This window comes from Rhinichthys klamathensis, unplaced genomic scaffold (assembly GCF_029890125.1).
Source record: "Rhinichthys klamathensis goyatoka isolate OS25496 unplaced genomic scaffold, OSU_Roscu_1.1 h1tg000424l_1, whole genome shotgun sequence".
Lineage (NCBI taxonomy): Eukaryota > Metazoa > Chordata > Actinopteri > Cypriniformes > Leuciscidae > Rhinichthys > Rhinichthys klamathensis.
In genome coordinates, this window is record NW_026606922.1 from 42853 (window position 1) to 61434 (window position 18582).

Here is an 18582-nt window from a genome sequence, read left to right on the forward strand (position 1 = left end):
CACTATTATTATAATTTTTGACATGTAATCAGTTCTTTCTCTTGTTATTGTTTTTAATGATCCATTTACTGTGTAAATATTTTGTAAAAAGAACTGTATTACATTTCCAGCTCCAATAAAAGCCTCTCTTTGTTTATTGTATTCTGTCTAATTATCTGTTGTCTGGGCTCATTTCAGAGATAATTTGATAATATGAATCATCAAAAGTTCTGCATAGAGCTTTTGCTCCTAAATTACTTTCCTTTACAGCTTGTAATATTATCAGTTTGTGTGTGTTTTTTTCAACCCTCGGGCACTTTTATGATTTTTATTTAACGAACATACTTTAGTTTTTATTGTTTATATGAGAATCACATCTTGGAAATTAATCACTATGCCTTCATTATTTATTTTTGCTATTTTTTTTTACCCTTGTCCTTGACTCAGACTTTTATTTTAACTCAATCCATCATAAAAAAAAAATGTTTTAAATATTTTAAAATATAATTTTTTTTATGTAAAATATATTCAATTCTAACAATTTTTGGATAATCTAAAATGTAATTTTATTCTAAAAATGTTTTAAATGTCATTTCCACCACAGAACGTTATCAGACGCAATATGGTACATCACATGAAATGCGATGGGAATAACATTGTGGTGAAGTGAAATGGGCCAAAAGTGTCCATCCCACCCTCTGGTTCTAATATGTTCTATCAGAGGTTTTGGGGTGGAAATGGAAGACGGCTGTACTGCCCTACAAAGCAAAAAGGCAGTAACTGCATTTTTTGGTCAAAAATGAGTTATTATCATTTTCATGACATTCAAGTAGGGTTGCCAACTTTCTGAAATGGAAATAAGGAACGGGGGGGGGGGGGGGGGGGGGGGGGGGGTGGTCTGGGTGGTGGTGTTTCGAAAACTAATCCCTGAAATTCATACATTTTATATCATATTATAATGCAACTTATTAGGCCTATATATTTATAGAATAGCAAAGTAGGCTTCATCATTATACAAGACTTAAACACACAGATATATAAAGGCTATCATGATCATTTTGCCAAAAATGAACCATGTATTTTGTTTAGATTATAATACGTTTTATTTTTAACAACATATAACATTCGAAACTCATCGGCTTAGACTGCATTTGAAGAAAAATAAACACAACCGTTTTCTGTAGCCTTGTGCGAACTTATTCAATAGAATTAGACTTCTAGAATGTTCTTTCCAGTGCAAAAAAATATATTTTTTAATTTTAGTAGTTTTTCTTATCATAGCCTACAAATGTCTTCGGAAACATATTTTACTCGATTAACTGAAGCCTGTAAAACGCATTTGCAGCTGCACAGCTTGCACATTGAGTGTCTGGCTCGCTCAGGCTGTGCTGCGGCAACTGCACATCCAATGGCGCGGGCGCCTCTGACGTGCGACCAATGAGCCAACTCTACGTCATTACACGTCAGAGCCCGTCAAGGTGGCGCCAAGTCCCCGAATTTGCCATTATAGCAGCGGGTCTTCGTTCATTCATCATAGTCTGTCTGACATAGAAGCTATGCGTCTGTCATGGATTTGCACTGAATTGATTCTCAAAAATACGGAACAAAGTGCGTTCCGTATCAGTTCAATACGGAACAAGCCTTTCATGTGTCAAATACGGAACGATTCCGTATTATACGGAACGGTTGGCAACCCTACATTCAAGGCATCCTTTGTTATGTGACAAAACATCTTATCTCAAATGTGTGTCGTTTTGGAGAAAAATGGTAGTCGTTTGTACAGTAACTGCAAAAAGCCCTAGTGAAACAAAGCAAGAGTACAGTAACATCCATTACTGTATTCTTGTTATGTTTTACCAGAGAAGGACTTTGGTTTTACCTAACAAAAAATAACCGTGTTGCTGCGTAGTGTAGTTACTGTTGCCATGGTGAACACACAGCTGATTTCGCGGCATCCTCACGGCTTCTAACTTCGCACAAATTTTGTATGAGATGCAGTGTTTTCCCTAATTGTTCGCGCGCGCGCGCTGAAGCACGTGTGTGACGCTCGAGCTGTTTTTTGCCTATATGAGGACACGGTCTTCACGGCAACCCGTCAAAATAAAAGTTCGGTTTAACTTGAAAGAAATATATTACTGCTGTACAGTAGAATTTAGAAACGTCTCGATGTAATAATACTAACACTAATACAAATAAATTAAGATTAAAACTTAATTTTTAAAGGAATAATCACAATTGTTCACAGTAAAGCTCATTGTGCAGCATGTTGTTTGACCAAAAATGTTTGTTTTTAAAATATGGTATAAGTTTAATAAAAGTTTATAATAAAAGTTTCATGATTTCAATTAATTAGACATGATTTTTGATTACTAAAAATTTACACCACATATCCGTAACACGCCCGCTCCGCAACACTAGTTTCGCAACACAAATTTTTTGAAAATGTTGTCCAAATGGTTCCAATTATTTCAAACACAGTTTATCAAACTCAGAGCCCAAGTTGTGGCAAAATAGTTTTTGTAGAATCTGTAGTTACTGCCTTTTTCCTTAATATGGTGCCACATTTTTGGTAAGTAATACAAAGCAAGAATACAGTAACTGCAAAATAGGGGTAAATTATCAAATTAAATATGAGGATTGATATGTACAAAGAATAATCTAATATAAAGTAACAAAACAGCCACATGTCCAATAATCTACCTACAACTACTTAGGCTGGATGACAGGATAACTTTAAAGTCATTTTTCTCTGTTCTGCACTCTGCGTAGTTACTGCCTTTTTGCTTTGTAGGGCAGTGTACCGCAGACCCTCCTGTCGAGACAATTCCAGAATCCTGCTGTCTTGGCTCGGTTTCAGACTGAAATTCCCCTTTCCCCCGCTTCTATCACACAGAGCAAATTTGTAGCACAATGACATTGCAACACGATGACATCATTATTTCGGTTCCGTTTTATGTGAAGCATCTGTTGGCGCCATCCTTCACCAAGTTAACACGTTTCGTAGGGTTTCACTTTAGTGATTACAGATTTCGGGCTGCTTTGGACGAAATGAACCCAGATTCTTGCGTTATCAAGGATTTGAAAGAGAATCGGTTCATAACCGTGCTTACTAAATGGGCTCACCAGAGTCATGAGTGGCTTTGTGTTTTTTTTTTCACAGAAGAAAGCCACTTCTCTGAACTTTATAGAAAGTCTTACACTAAATGATTGCGGGGCTCTTTAACAGTCAAAACATTTCAGAAGCATTTTTGTTTCATGCTTTTCATTCAAGAGCCTCTAGTTCTGATTATGCATATTACATCCTCCAAAAATGAAATTATTTTCAAGGTTTTCTAACACCCAGAACACTCTGGCAACCAGACAGAACCCATTATATCAGTTGCTGAGTAACTGATTTTTGCACACGTCAACACCACTCATGTTGTCATCATGATTAAAGACTAACTCTTGCAATATTAATAAAGTGGCATTGTTTTCTTTTTCAGTAGTCACCGAGGCCAGACACTGTGCCAGACGTCTTAAAGTGCTGCTGTTACGCATACACATGTACTTCTTCTAAGAGTATGTTGTAAAACACATGTCTGCATTTTGAACTTGAAGGACGTTTGCCTTCAGGATAAAACAAGCCTGCACAGGTCTAACCACAAGCATGCGCACACAGCTGACCCGATCGACCCCTGCAATATTTCTCTCATTAAATTAAAAAGCAGATTGTTTGTATGTCGACATATTTCCTATAAATCACAGAGAACATTGCAACTGAAAAACATATGGCTTTTAATGATTGCTGCAGAATAAAACCTATAAAAACTTTTCAGAATCATGTCTGTTCCTAATCAGTCCGAATCATGATCTGATTAAAAGTCAGCAACAAGTCAGATTTTCAGTTTGTTAATCATGTACTGTCAACTTCTACTGATAGCTGATCTTCATAAGACTGAAATGTCCAATTTGTTTGTTCGAGTAAGGACAAACAAGCAATACGTCACAGCAGCGCCAACTTTGATTTTAAATGCGAATGAAAGAGAGGCTGTGAAGGATATACATCTCTTCATTGGGTTGTACTGTTATTAGGGGTCATAGGCAACTATTGTATCTGCCAGTTTTCTTCTTCTTCTTCCGCTCTTGAGTCTATGGCAGCCCATAACCGTATGGTAAAAAGTTGTGAAATTTGGCACACAGATAGAGATAGAGGACAGTCTGAACATTAACCACAGCAATTTTGGAGTCTACAAGTCAAAGTTTCACTTATGTTTGTTCTAATAACTTTTGATCCATAAGGGCTAGAAACTAAAATTATTTTTTTCCTCTGATTCCTTGGCTCAAGACGATTCAATCATCTTCAGACCATGCTGGCAAAAAGTTTTGAAAAGCTTTTTTGATAAACCCAACCATTCTCGAATAACATGCAAACGAATCCGACGAAGAGCACGCCAAATTGGATGCGAGGCTATATCTCTCGAGTCTTGGTACAAGCATGACCTCAGGCTACGTGAAGAGTTTTTAAAAAGCTCTGCGATCAGCGATGATGCGCCTCTTGATTATCGCACCTGGAATTCACCTTCAAACTTACAAGGTGATATTTGTCAAAGCTGCAATGTACATAACAGAAAAATGGCAGCATTTCTTTCCAAACCCATTCCGTTAGTTTGTTTGTTTACTGGTTTAAGTGAACAGTTTCTAAGCTTGAAAAACACAGAAATGTCGTATCTGTGAAAAATCTTTTTCGTTGTGGTTCAGCACTAGTAAGTTACTTCAGTCGCCTATTAGCCTAAGTGTTTTCTTGTTATACTTTAGTCACATCACGTGAAATCCCTTCACAGTCACACAGAGATGCTTGTGCTTTGGTTTTAGTGGTCAAGTGCAAGAAAGAAAAACACCCTAATAATGGAAAGAAAAAAAAGTGTAATGACTTTCCAGTTTTAGGCATGCAGTAACACATGTTCAGGTAAAGTTCCTACATTGCATCAGTATGTTCCATTTACATTTATTTTATAGGTTTCAAATATTCAGTGAACAAATAATATAAAACGTCTGAAATGGACCTATTGTTTACTCAATGTATGTTAGTGCTTGCTTAAAAGGATTCATGAACTTTTATAAAAAATTGAATGTCATTGATTCTTTCTTAAGCGCACAACTAATGTCAAGGGGGTTGGGACTCTAGTGTATTTATTATTTCCATTACTTTCTACAGAACCACCAATTGCATGTGCTGTGATAGATTGGCACAGGGGTTATAGGAATGCTTAATCTATCACAGGCATCGTCTAATGAGGGCTTTCTGGATTTTGATTGAACTGCTTCCAGTTTCCATACACATTAAAAACACATCATCTCAAATTTCAAAAGCATGCTTTGGAAACTGAAGCGAGCGGTTCTTTGTGCATGACGTATCTGGTTAAGAGAACAGATTCTGGGCCCAGCTGATGAACTAATGCACAGAATGAGACAGCATACGACAACATTTAAACAAATGACTGCTGAAACAGACATTGAAAAACTTATTTTTAAGCATACCAATATAAACCAAAACAAATTTATAGTTCCCACAGCTTTAAAGCAAGGAATTGGTATGACTCAAAGTGCAACATTTTAGTGAAGAGTAGAAAAAACAGAATTCACTATAGAAATTAAAATAAAATTAAGATTTTATTCATTTCCATGATTCCTGGAAATAATAATTATTGTTATTATATTTACATTGACATTTAATTATTAAAATATTATCTAATAATCTTTTTTTTTTTTTGAAATACTTAGAGGTTTTTAATGACTGAGATCATTGTACTTATTAATAATAATAATATTAATAATATATTTATATAAATATATACACAGAGAACTATAAGAATACAATTTGCCATTGTCTTTATTTAAAAAAAGCAAGTCAAGTTCATAGTATGCATTAGCACCTTTAACGAAAAACACAATACTCAATCAAACCTTCTCAACAAAGTCCTGTTCTTACAACCAGACTAGACAGAGGTCTCTATAACTGGAGACCAGATAAACGGCAACGTCCCGAACAGCCTCCGCGAGGTTGCCAGATCAGAGTTTAAAGGCCTGGTATTAAGAAAGTGTGTAATGCTGTATGGGTTGAGGAGGTCAGAAGGCTGGAGGAATGTTATCTAGAGCTGTGTGGATCTGTGCAAAGGCCTCCAGCAACCCTGAGGCCATTCGAGAGACTGAGCTTATTGAGTGGCAGCATCAGTAACGTCTTGTCTTTACCAGGCCGGGGCGGTGTTGGCAAGTCGTCTCATACGCCTGCGAAATTAAAAGAAAGCAATATTATTCAGGTGCAATACATATGAATTCATTATATATAAAACGAATGTAAAATAAACAAAAAGGTGTCTAGTAGGCAAGGTCTAATTTGTCACCTTGTGTTTCTGTCCTGGTCTCTGATTTTCTTCTCCATCTCTGCGTCTGTCAGGGTCTCCAGCAGAGGGCACCACTGGTCGGCATCACCTGTGTTCCGAATGGCAATCTCAACCGTTGGTAATGGGTTCTCACTACAGGAAATGAGCCAGATGGGGTCAGAAGAGGACAGCATCACTTAAACATCATTGAAGACCAATGATGCATCATTGATGACCACTGAGGCACAAAGGTGAAGACTGATATCTAGAAATACCTATTCAACTTTTGTTAAGAAAAACGGTTTATATAAATTATACGATTTACTTTTAACCGTCATACAGATATCAAAGCCATGCTGTGGCAGCACATGCAGGGGTCAAACAGAACAGTCTGTCCTGGTATCACTAGGTTTATGCTACGTCATTTTTAGGAGGAAAACTGAATTAGGCATTATCGGAATGTCAATACACAGGGACAAGTCCTGCAAAGATATAACAAAAATAAGAAAAGGTGAAAGTACTCAGCTTCCCAGGGTATGAAACGTGGGGGGTAAGAGGGAGAGAAGATCAAGAAATTTTGAAGCATATTGACCTGAAATCAGACCTATTGGAACAGACAGTGGGAGAAGCAAACAATTAGAAGGTTATAGCAAAGCAAAAACAAAAAGCAATGAAGTTAATCACAAAGAATGAAACAAAAACTCTAACATTTTAACTAAACCACAAAGCGAATAATGTGCCATTTTCACCTATGATCTACAGACAGCATGATCTCATGGTGAAAATGTAATTCTAACTGGTTACGCCCCCACAAACCCCGACCTCTAAAGGGCAAAAGTAAGGTTGCAAGCCATGCAAGAGAAAAGCAACTGAATTATGAATCATTATGGAAGCAGAAATCAATCTAAGCTGTACTGCAGGGAGAAAATGTTACTTTATAACCAATGGAGGAAAGAGAAACACATAAAACTACTTTAGGGCACAATAAAGAGAAGTCACAATGCTTAAACGGTTGTCTGCTTGCTGTCGGACAAATAAACGAGATTGTAAAGGCTCAGACCGCATTAAAGATGGTCTTAATTTCGCGGCGTAAACAAGACATGCCGTGTGTGTTTGTGTATATATGACCACATTATGGAAATTCCACTTCATACAACCTTATATAACACAGTAAATCATTGTTTAAAATGGAACCAGGCCCCAGACATCTCTACAGACACACAGGATATAGATACAGGTCAAACAATACAGTACAGCACAAACAAACACAGATATCAATGTAAATATTACATGCAAGAACACCATACATGTGAGACATATGCTACCGTCCAAAATTTGGGGTTGTATGTTTTTTTTTAAAGTCTTCTCTTACGTTCAATTCTGCATTTATTTAATCAAAAATACAGTAAAACAGCAATATTGTGAAATAATCATAAAATGCCAATTTTTCCTGATGACAAAGCAGAATTTTCAGCATCATTACTTCCATCTTCAGTTTCACATGATCCTTCATAAATCATTCTAATATGCTGATTCATATTATTATAAATGATGAAAACACTTGTGCTACTTAAAATATTTTTGCGGAAACCTGATACTATTTCAGGATTCTTTGATGAACAGAAAGTTCAAAAGAATTTAAGATAGAAATCGTGTTCCATTTCAATTTATTGCATACTTGCTGAATATAATTAATTTCTTTAAAATATATATTACTTATTTTATTTAATAAGTTTATTTAAACATTTATTACTACTAATCAACTTATTATTACTTCTAAAAATGTTTTAATAAATACAATCCTCTGTACTCATCCATAACCATTTTTTTCACTCCACTTGTTTGTTGCTGCTATGAGTTTTATAGTTCCTTGCTTGACAGTGATTAGAATGCCATCCCAGACACATAACCCATATAAGCATCTTTCTCACTGATAAATAGGTTTTTGTGGCAAGTGGAAAAAAATTCAACCTACACGCAAAGAAGTTGGATCATTGTCAAGGCATGCATAGTTTCTTTTTTTTATTCTTCTGCGAAAACTGTGAATAGGTTTTTAGTCTGTTTACAAAATACCTACTGATTCTTGGGTAAATTCCAAGGCAATATTACAGGCTAGGGAAATAATTTATTCTCTGCCTTATGACAGTGAAGTGGCGGTATAAATACTAAAGAACAAATCATGTCTCAACAGTGAGCCGCAGAGGGAATACCACAGCGAGTCTTCCATTACACTCACTGTATGGTTTATAAATGAGTTTGGAGATCATGTCAGCACATATAAATCATGGCAAGCAGTGATTTTGAAAACAAGAAACTGTCCTAAAATGACTCTACGGGGAATACAGTGTTTCTAGAGGGGTTTGTGCATCAAGCTACTTCATTTATGACCTACTGCATAAAAATGGACCAGCATCATCCTGAAACTAAAAGCCCCAAGGCACATGAATTTTCTATCAATAGTTTTCACACACTGTGAAGCTCTGCTCATCTATATGAGAAAGCAAAATAATAAAAATGGAACTAGAACTGATGTTTTTAGGTGAGCATTAACCCACTGACCAGTATTGGAAGTGCATGCGTGTTGCCCACCTGAAGGCGTACGTCCTCTGGTGCCAGCTGAGCTGTCCGCGGATGCTGTAGGCGATGGTGGTGACGAACTCTCCTCCGAGGCCCAACTCAGAGCAGAGCTTCAAAGCAAACGTTTCTGGTGAGTTCTCCTTCTCTGACATGTCCCATTCGAACTGGTCCACCAGAGAGATGTTCCCCACATGAATGTTTAGCTGAAAGCACAATGCAGGTCAGCAATGGAATTAACTAGGGATGCACGATATACCAGCCCCCATATCGTTATCGGCCGATATATGTTCGTTTTTATCGTTATCGGCCCAATAAGAAAACTTGGCCGAAAAATAATGGATTATTTCCTTCAGCTGAGACACTTCAGATGCGCACTGTTCGCCATGGTGGTTTTTAATTGCTTGAAATATGATTGGAATCACTTCAAAAAGGAAAATACAGTTAAGTGCAAGATGTAAAGTGCAAGTCCGTCATATAGGCTAAGGCTACATAAAATTATAATGAGAATATCATTATAATTGTGTGCTTCTATCCACCATAAATGGATTTAATGGTGAGACTTTTGTTTTTGTTTAGGCTCTCAAAAAATATAGAAAGATCTGGATTTAGATTTATCAGCCAACATATCGGTTTTTAAATATAAAGAATTATCGTATCGGCCACGATATCGGTGCATCCCTACAGTTAGCCACATGCATTATGATTGGCTTTCAACAGACTAAATTTACACACTTCGTTTTTGGGATTAACAACTGGATTCACTAACAGGTGTGAGTCTCAATGTCCCATTCACACAGCAACTTACCGTAACGCCTCGAATACTGTCTGTATGAATGTGCAACGGGAGTCAAGCCTGTATTCTCTAACTCAGTGATTTTCAAACTTTTTCAAGAGGGACCCTTTTTTTTTCTTTTCTTTTTTTACGCGACCCATAGGCTTGTGCACAGAATTTTTTTTTCTTTAACCTTTCTTTAAGCACTTTTTTTAACCACTTTACTTTTGATTATGCACGTGCACTTGCTGATCCTTGACGCGATTGCAACGCAAAGTCGATTTTGAAATAATTTGATCAAGCTATAGGCCTACATACAGGACTTTTAACCAATAAATAACTTATCGTTTGCTGAATGCTTAAAAAATACAAATACACAAAACATATTCCACAACAAACTCTTTAAATGTAATATTCATTATATACAGAACAGAACAAGAATAAAAAAATAATTACTAAACAAGCCAAAACGAAATAATTTAAAGGGAAAGTAAAAGGGGCATTATGCTCACGTAGCCTAACTCTCTCATTAGAATCAAAATATTTTAACATTCGCGATGTATTTGATGGTAAACTATTTTTTATTATAGGCGTTGTAGCAACTTCACTCACGTTGCAATATCGACAGGAAAAAAAATCATCCTTTTCACATGCGCAAAAATGTGCTTGGAAACATCACAGTTGAGCGGTGCTTACGCTGAATGGTACGAATTGACTATTTAAACAGAGCAGTGTGATTTTTATATTAGGTTGACTATTTTATTGTCATATTTTTATTTCGGCTATAATGAGCAGGCTGCGATGTCAAGCCTGGAATGGTGTATTTGTGTGTGTGTGTGTGTGTGTGAGGCGCGTCACTGGAAACAAAAAATATACTCCGTCGTTCATACAGGACATCATTCAAACTGCAAAGTGTTTATTTATACTTGTGTACACTCGACACAACATTGTTAAAACACAACATTGTGGTTTTGTCAAACTGTAAACTCTTGTCAAACTTAACTGTCACCCAACCAAAATCACACACAGTTTAAAAGCAAACTTATTTATAATTCAAATGAGAATAGGGCTGTCAACGAATATTCTAAATTAGAATAGGCCTTTATATTCGAATAGTTTTAAAAAACAGAATTTCGAATGTGAAAATTAATATTTGAATGTGGAAAAACACGCCCGCGGTATCAGAGGCGCGGCTGTCTGCTTTGCGAGTGCGCTGCCTGAGGGATCAGGGACAGGTCACTAGAGTCGCACTGGCACAGCTGAAAGTTTTTTTATTTCTTATTCTTATTTATTGCATGAATAAGGTAGGTTAGATACAGCAGTTCCATGCATCGCAGGCTTCACTGGTTTGATTATTTACCGTTTCATGTCAAGGAAAAGTTCCATGTTTACCACAGCACAGCTCGCTCGGCGCGTTCAATGTCGGTCCTTTAAAACTTCAATTAATGTTAATAATATTTGTTTCAATCACTGAATGAAGCCTGCTATATTTGGGACAAGAGTCGCAACCTTAAATTGCTTGCACAAAACTCTTGATCAGCACTCAACATTTGTTTATTGTTGTTGTTGTTCATTTAAACCGTTATGGGCAGAGAGCGTGAGGTGAGGGAGAGAGAGAGAGAAAGAGTGCCTAGCGAGAGTGAGGTCTGCGGTCTTGGCTATTAGTTGATTTAGGCTACTTGTTTTTGTGTAGGTAATACGTTGTCAAATATGTTTAAACTTAAATAAACTACCTAAACAAGTAGTTATGTCTCTTTGTATTAATTTGACCTGTTATTGACGTAATGCGCGTCATTGACAAAATGCACAACCAGATGTTCGAATAGTTCGAATATAGCATATGTGTTTTTTTAGAGGGATTTTTTAGAACTTAATTTTTGAGTAGCCTAATTTTGACAGCCCTAGGAAGGAACGACGAGTGTTAGTGTGTTGTTGCCGATGGAGCGAACGTGTGTGTGTTGCGGGTGGAGCGAACGAGTGCGTGTTTTGTGTATATTAATGAGAAGGGCCTGCTTATTCTGCATAATCTGTTCCCAAGCCGGTTCGCAGGACGAGAGGGCAACACGCGACGCATGTCAGGAGAAGCATTCAGTTTGTTTCGTTGTTTCAAAGCTATTATTATTAATATTAATTTAATTAGAAAACGGATTTTTTTTTTTTTTTTTTAAATCACTGGCGACCCATTTTTTAATTCTCGCGACCCACCCGAGGGTCGCGACCCAGGGTTTGAAAACCACTGCTCTAACTAGTAACCACAGTGACCGTCCAAAAAAGTCTTATCACTTTTAATACAAGTCCAATCTTCATTAAATGACAGCAGTTTTTATATCTGGGTGAAGAGCGGAGCATTTGAGTCATGCGTAGAACACAAAACTGACGGGAGCAGAACAGTTACTGGATCTAAAACCTTCAGATGACACATAGCTCATATCTCCATCACTGTAAGTTACCAAAAGCAAAACCACAAAAAACCTGAAAACCTGCAACACACGATTGACACGCGTTTGTGCATTGCAGAGCGGCTCTCTCGCACTGTATGATGTGAAACGTTCGGTTCCGTTCACACAGCACAGGATTTTCGAAAATGTGGTTGTGAGTCCTGAAATTGTACAGGTGTGATTTCGGGTATAGAATGCGGTAACTCCCGTAAATAACTGAACTGTGTGTGAACGTAACTGTATTAAAGACTCAAATACAGGACTGACAAAACGTATTCTGCTGCTGTGTGAACACTGCCATAAAGAGACCATTTCACAGACAAATATTAATCAGGCCTTGATCAGTTAATTAAGTCTAATTTAGTCCAAAAATATAAAAATTAAAAATGTGCTTTTGGGTACTACTGTAAAAGACACCTTAATGATGACCCTCTGGTCTGTCTGCTCATCCAGAATGCTGTCGGTAGGGTAGGACTCGATCTGCTGTCTAATGGCTGAGGCGATGGCAGGGACGAAGGCGAGAGGATTCAGGTCCAGGTCATCACACAGGATCTCAGCAAACATCTCTGGAGTCATAAGTTTCTCTGGAAACGCAAAAGCAGACACTTCTAAAAACTTCTACAACTAAATGTCTTTAGTATGAAAGCATCTTGCATTCAACAGCAAATGAAAAGCAAAAACATACACTACCATTCAAAACCCTTAAAGGGATACTCCACTTTTTTTTGGAAATAGGCTCATTTTACAACTCCCCCAGAGTTAAACTGTTGAGTTTTACCGTTTTTGAATCCATTCAGCCGATCTCCGGTTCTGGTGGTACCACTTTTAGCATACATCATTGAAGTGGACAAGACCATTAGCATTTCTCATAAAAAAATGACCAAAGTGTTTCGATATTTTTCCTATTTAAAACTTGACTCTTCTTTAGTTACATCGTGCACTAAGACCGACGGAAAATGTAAAGTTGCGATTTTCTAGGCTGATATGGCTAGGAACTATACTCTCATTCCTGCTGCAATAATCAGTGCATCAGGCGTAATGATAAGACGCAGCGCCTGAAAATAGTCCCCAGCTGCGTCATATCATTACGCCTGCTGCTCTCATGGTACGGCAGTAAAGTTTCTTGATTATTGCAGCAGGAATGAGAGTATAGTTCCTAGCCATATCAGCCTAGAAAATCGCAACTTTACATTTTCCGTCGGTCTTAGTGCACGATGTAACTACAGAAGAGTCAAGTTTTAAATAGGAAAAATATCGAAACACTTTGGTCATTTTTTTATGAGAAATGCTAATGGTCTTGTCCACTTCAATGATGTATGCTAAAAGTGGTACCACCAGAACCGGAGATCGGCTGAATGGATTCAAAAACGGTAAAACTCAACAGTTTAACTCTGGGGGAGTTGTAAAATGAGCCTATTTCCAAAAAAAGTGGAGTATCCCTTTAAGTCAGTGAGGTTTTTTTTTGTTGAAAAAACATTTTTTTTATATACTTTTATTCAGCAAGGATGCATTAAATTGAGCATTAAAGTGCAATAAAGACTGTAACAAAAGATTTCTATTTCAAACAAATGTTGTTCTTTTGAACGTTGTAAGCATCAAAGAATCCTGAAAAAAAATGTATGAAGCAGCACAATTGTTTTCAACATATTATTATTAAAAGTAATAAATGTTTCTTGAGCACCAACTCAGAATATTAGAATGATTTCTGGAGGACCATGAGATACTGCAAATGAAAATATACTAAAATATATAGAAAAGTTACTTTAAATCGTAAGAATATGTCACAGCATCTAAAACACACACAGACAGATTGTGTCTGAACTTAATGATTTTCATTTCTTTATTAAAGTAATGAGAATGAGAGTTTTGCACCTTACTGTAATGACTATTTAGGGGGGAAATTATGCGTAACTGTCATGAAAATAATGTGCATGAAATTACCGTTCATGTTCCAGGTGAAGGCATCTCTGAGCTTCTGCCCATCAATCTCCATGTCCAAGCGGATAGGCACCAGGACCTCTGCCTGGGATGCGTTTTCGTGGATGACTGCCGGGTCGTGGTCATCGAAACTATGCATTGAAAGAAAGCAGAGACCCATAAACACACTCTATAATTAATTAGCACCATGCTGCAGCATGTGCTCTTCAACTCCACACCAGGGCTCTGATTCTGAACAACTGCCCACATGTTTCCTTCATGTCCTGCCCTTTCCTGAAACAACAAATGCCTGAAAGTTTAACAACCTACATATGTAATGATTATGTGAGGGATTTAAAATGCTTGTCTTGTAAGTAATGACAGCAGAATGAAGTTGTTTTGGAGCATTGCTTTAAACCAACAGCTGGATGGTGGCATTCGAGTCTGAACTGTCTCATTTAAAGCCAATCATTGACATTTACCACAGTCCTCAGAAGGGTATTTTGACAATATTGCAAGGGTCATTACATTCAGCTAAATATCCCCCAAAGGACTTCCTCTTGGGATAAGATGATGTAGGTCAATTGAGGACCTACAAACACAAATGCATCAGGCTAATTTCTGTTTGTCTTAAAAACTGGGACTTTCTGAGCGTTTGAACCATTATCAGGTTATCTTTTCGTGTAGGAAATGAGGAAGAAGGAACTTCAGCATGTCCAAAGGAAAATTAGCCTATCATGGGTATTTGCTTTTCATTACAATCAGAAAAGATTCTGTCAGTGATAAACATAACCTGAAAGAAATCTTCGCAATAACAAGCCAGTGTTTTGGACTATTGCTTCATCTGCTGACCCAAAACAACTAAGTCATGGGAAGTATATAGCAGAAATGTGGTTTGGTTCCTTAATAAACATCCTCTGCTTCGATAATGTCCTGATAACATCATGCAACAATCAACGGTTGCTTAAATAATTATCCAGAGTTTTACATTTCTTAATTATACCGGTATTTAGATTGAGTCACATGCCGATGATTGTTGACAGGTCGAATCTAAGAAATGTTTAAAGACCCGATGTGAAATGGCTTGATGAGCACATTTTCTTTCCTGTGTTGACATATTTCCTACTGAAATATTTCAAACGGAGGCAGACAGCATCAATTATGCTTTGTTTTCCCAGAAAGAAATTGTCAACATTTAGAAGTACGCAAGCATATACATTAGCAATCAAAAGTTTGTGGTCAGTAAGACTTTTTAATCTTGAAAAAATCCTGAAAAAATGCATCACACAAATATGAAGCTGCACAACTGTTTTCAACATTGATAAGAAATGTTTCTTGCGCAAAGAAATCAGCATTTAAGAATTATTTATTAAGTGTCATGTGACAACGAAGACTGAAGTAATGGCTGCAAAAAATTCAGCTTTGACATCACAGGAAAAATTGCATTTTAAATTAGTAATAAATTGTATTAATATTTATAATTAAATTATTATTATTATAACTTTTAAGTAGTAATAATTTGCAATATTACTGTTTTTACTGTATCTTTATCAAATAATTGCAGCCTTGGTGAACACAAGGGAATTCTTTTAAAAACATCTTACCGACCCCAAAACTTTTGAACAAGTTCAAGTTCACTTTATTTGTATAGCACATTTAAAACAGTCACTAGGCTGACCAAAGTGCTTTACAGAACAACCAGATTAGAAGATAGTAAGACCTGCATAACAACACATAAAACACAAATAAGAGCAGCAAAGCTAAGCGAAACCTTAAAACCGCAAACACATACACGACCGTTCATAAGTTTGGGGTTAGCAAATATATAATTCATCTTACTGACCCCAAACTTATGAATGGTAGTGAATGTTTTTTTTTTAAAGCTAACAGAAGTGGACGAAAAGCCAAAAAACAGAGTCTGTACTTGTCAAACTCTCATTACTCATATTACCATAATGGAAATGTCCTTTTCTTGTCACGTCCCATTCGGTTTCTGTTGATAGTGGTGGAACAAGGCACTGCGTCCAGGTGATGGGAGCTGTTGGGTAGGGTAGGCACCCATTGACTGCTCCTCTTTGCCTTCTGCTCCCTAAATTTCAGATACAAAGTTATAACAACATAAACTCCAATAGAAAATTATATTTTTGGGGACATACATAGTATATATAAAATAAATATATACTGTATATATATATATATATATATATATATATATATATATATATATAAAACACATAAAATTTATAAATTTATAAAGAATACATAGATAAAATCTGCTATAAAATAGTTTTTAAAAAATCTATTCACAAAACTGACTGGAAGTGTTCATATGTGTATTAATAAAAACAACCCCAGTTGACTTGGTGCTGTATTTATTATATTTTTATAATTTCTTGTTCTCCATTTAGACCTGTACATCACATAACCGAGGACCCCCAGACTTCTCACCTGAGATACGCCGGCGGCTCTGTGCTGATGGACACTGCCTTGTACTTCTCATCATTCCCCTCGAAGATCTCCTCACATTCAGACGCCTTCAGCAGGGTCACACTGGTGGCTAAAGTTGTGTGTAAAACAAAAACACTGCACAAACTGCTGTCAAGAAGCAGGACTAATGGACTATGAGGTAGGTGCTGCTTACAGGTGCTTTCTGGAACTAAGACTTTGAATATCATTCAAAGGGAAAGGAATCACTTACCGTGTGATGATGCTACAATCTTCTTCCGCTCCTCCACGGACGCAAGGCGTCTCCATAGTGACGGGTACCGCTTATACAGAGAGCCTCTGAACATACGCAGGTAGTTGCCAACCTAAAAAGCAAAGACAAAGTAAATACTAAATGTGTTTAAAGAAGACACTATACTGTTTTTTCATTAACTGGTCAATTTTGAGATTTTGGGCTATTTTGCTCCCATAACATGACTTTGATTCAGACTAGTGAAAAAAAAACAAAAAAAAACAATATAAATTGAAGTGTTTATTTTATTACACTTCTCTTTGCATCTTAAGATGAGGACAGGACCTGTGAGAAGACCGCGATGGCTTTGTTTCTCTTGTCGTTTGCTAATGCAGGGTAGCGCTCGCGGTCTGTTTAAAACCGGCGCGAGATGGAGCTGTGTAGATATCATATCAACACGAGAATGAACCTCATTAGTTCTTGCACGTCAAGAACATGCTTGAGCTTCCGTTTACTTTACCACAACTGATGTGTGAGTTGATGAATGTTTAATAAAAGCCTAAATTCAATCTTTTCATCATATAAAGCAATCGTGTCTCTTCAGAACATTTTGGACTGAACCGCTTTATTCACATGGATCAGATTAACAATCTCTTTTTGAACTTAAAGTGGTAGTTGCGTAGCCGTCTATGGAGGGACAGAAATCTCTCAGATTCCATCAAAAAGATCTTCATATGTGTTTCGAAGATGAATGAAAGTCTTAGGGGTTTGGAACAACATGAGGGTGAGTATGAAATAATTTTCATCTTTGGGGGAACTATCCCTTTAAAAGAAATGCATTGCTGTATTCGCAAACACAGCTACTCTTACTATCTCTGGCATAGAAAGAGGTGCTAAAAATAGTAAGAGTAACGTTAGTATAGTATGCGCATGGTATGACATAATGCACATGGAAACACTTAATAATGTTTAAATTGAAAGAGTTTTAAAATCATTCACACTGTTATTACAAACTCTAGGTCACCATTCACTTGAATTGTGAGAACAGAAGCAATGAAAGTAGATGGAGACTGAGGCTCAGGCTGTCAGTTCCTAAAATTGTTCTTAACATCTCCTTTTGTGTTCCAATGGGGGGCATAAAGGTTTGGAACAGGGTAAATAATCACACAACTATTTTCTGCGTGAACTCGCTTTAACATGTTTAACATATTATTGAAACGAAACACTGCTATATTTATAACGTTATCTGCCAAGTTGTCTGGCCCAAATATAAATATCGCACTTCAAATCTGAATTTTATAAATCGGATATGCAATTCACTTTATAGAGAAACAGGAATGATTGCAAGCTCTATTGATCATTTAATCATTCATTCATAACGTCGATATGCAGATGTCAGCATCTTTAACTGGCAACAACCAACAAAGACAAGCCAAAGATGTTTTAGTGTTAATACGATGGCTACATTAATGCATATCAGGTGTAAAAATACGCACAATTCTCCGTGAGACAGAAAACGTACCTCTGAACCTATCATGTAAAAATCCTCATCTTGCTCGAGTTGAAATTTTATTGGTTTTTGTCCAAATGTTTTACTCAACGCCATCTTTGCGAACACAATGAGCGACAACGCGCATGCGTATAAAGGAAGCGGCGAGGTGGGAAGAGCTCATGCTCTGGGGCGCAACGCTGCAGGCGTGCAGTAATGCCTGCCGTTGGAGGACACCTCACTGGTGGATATGTTACTGTACTAGGAAGGCTAGGAAGCCCTAAAAACAGTCTACTTTTCTACGGAATATTGCAGTAGGCTATTTATTATAAATGATTAAAAACTGAAACTAAACAAAAATAGAAATGATG

General features: G+C 36.9%; 1 protein-coding gene across 2 annotated transcripts; it reads right to left on the reverse strand.

The window, feature by feature from the left end:
* Positions 1-5833: 5833 nt before the first annotated feature.
* smarcb1b (SWI/SNF related, matrix associated, actin dependent regulator of chromatin, subfamily b, member 1b) lies at positions 5834-18376 on the reverse strand. Of its 2 annotated transcripts, XM_056235619.1 has the most exons (9): positions 18245-18376; positions 16744-16855; positions 16494-16602; positions 15997-16134; positions 14070-14197; positions 12546-12712; positions 8931-9121; positions 6363-6494; positions 5834-6246 (listed from the first exon to the last, which is right to left on the reverse strand). In XM_056235619.1, the coding sequence occupies exons 1-9, from the start codon at positions 18326-18328 to the stop codon at positions 6207-6209; spliced, it is 1101 nt and encodes a 366-aa protein (XP_056091594.1). In that variant the 5' UTR covers positions 18329-18376; the 3' UTR covers positions 5834-6206. The 2 variants fall into 2 exon arrangements, with proteins under 2 accessions (XP_056091594.1, XP_056091595.1); XM_056235620.1 differs by lacking the exons at positions 5834-6246; positions 6363-6494 and adding an exon at positions 6501-6945.
* Between the last annotated feature and the right edge of the window lie 206 nt (positions 18377-18582).

Bases quoted from the DNA above. Each gene is read 5' to 3' on its own strand.
- smarcb1b (XM_056235619.1), bottom strand. From the start codon at position 18,328: ATGGCGTTGAGTAAAACATTTGGACAAAAACCAATAAAATTTCAACTC. The intron at 14,198-15,996 runs GTAATATGAGTA...TTCAATGCATAG, and splicing joins AAAAGGACATTTCCATTATG to TTTCGATGACCACGACCCGG. The intron at 6,247-6,362 runs GTGACAAATTAG...TTAATTTCGCAG, and splicing joins GACCAGGACAGAAACACAAG to GCGTATGAGACGACTTGCCA.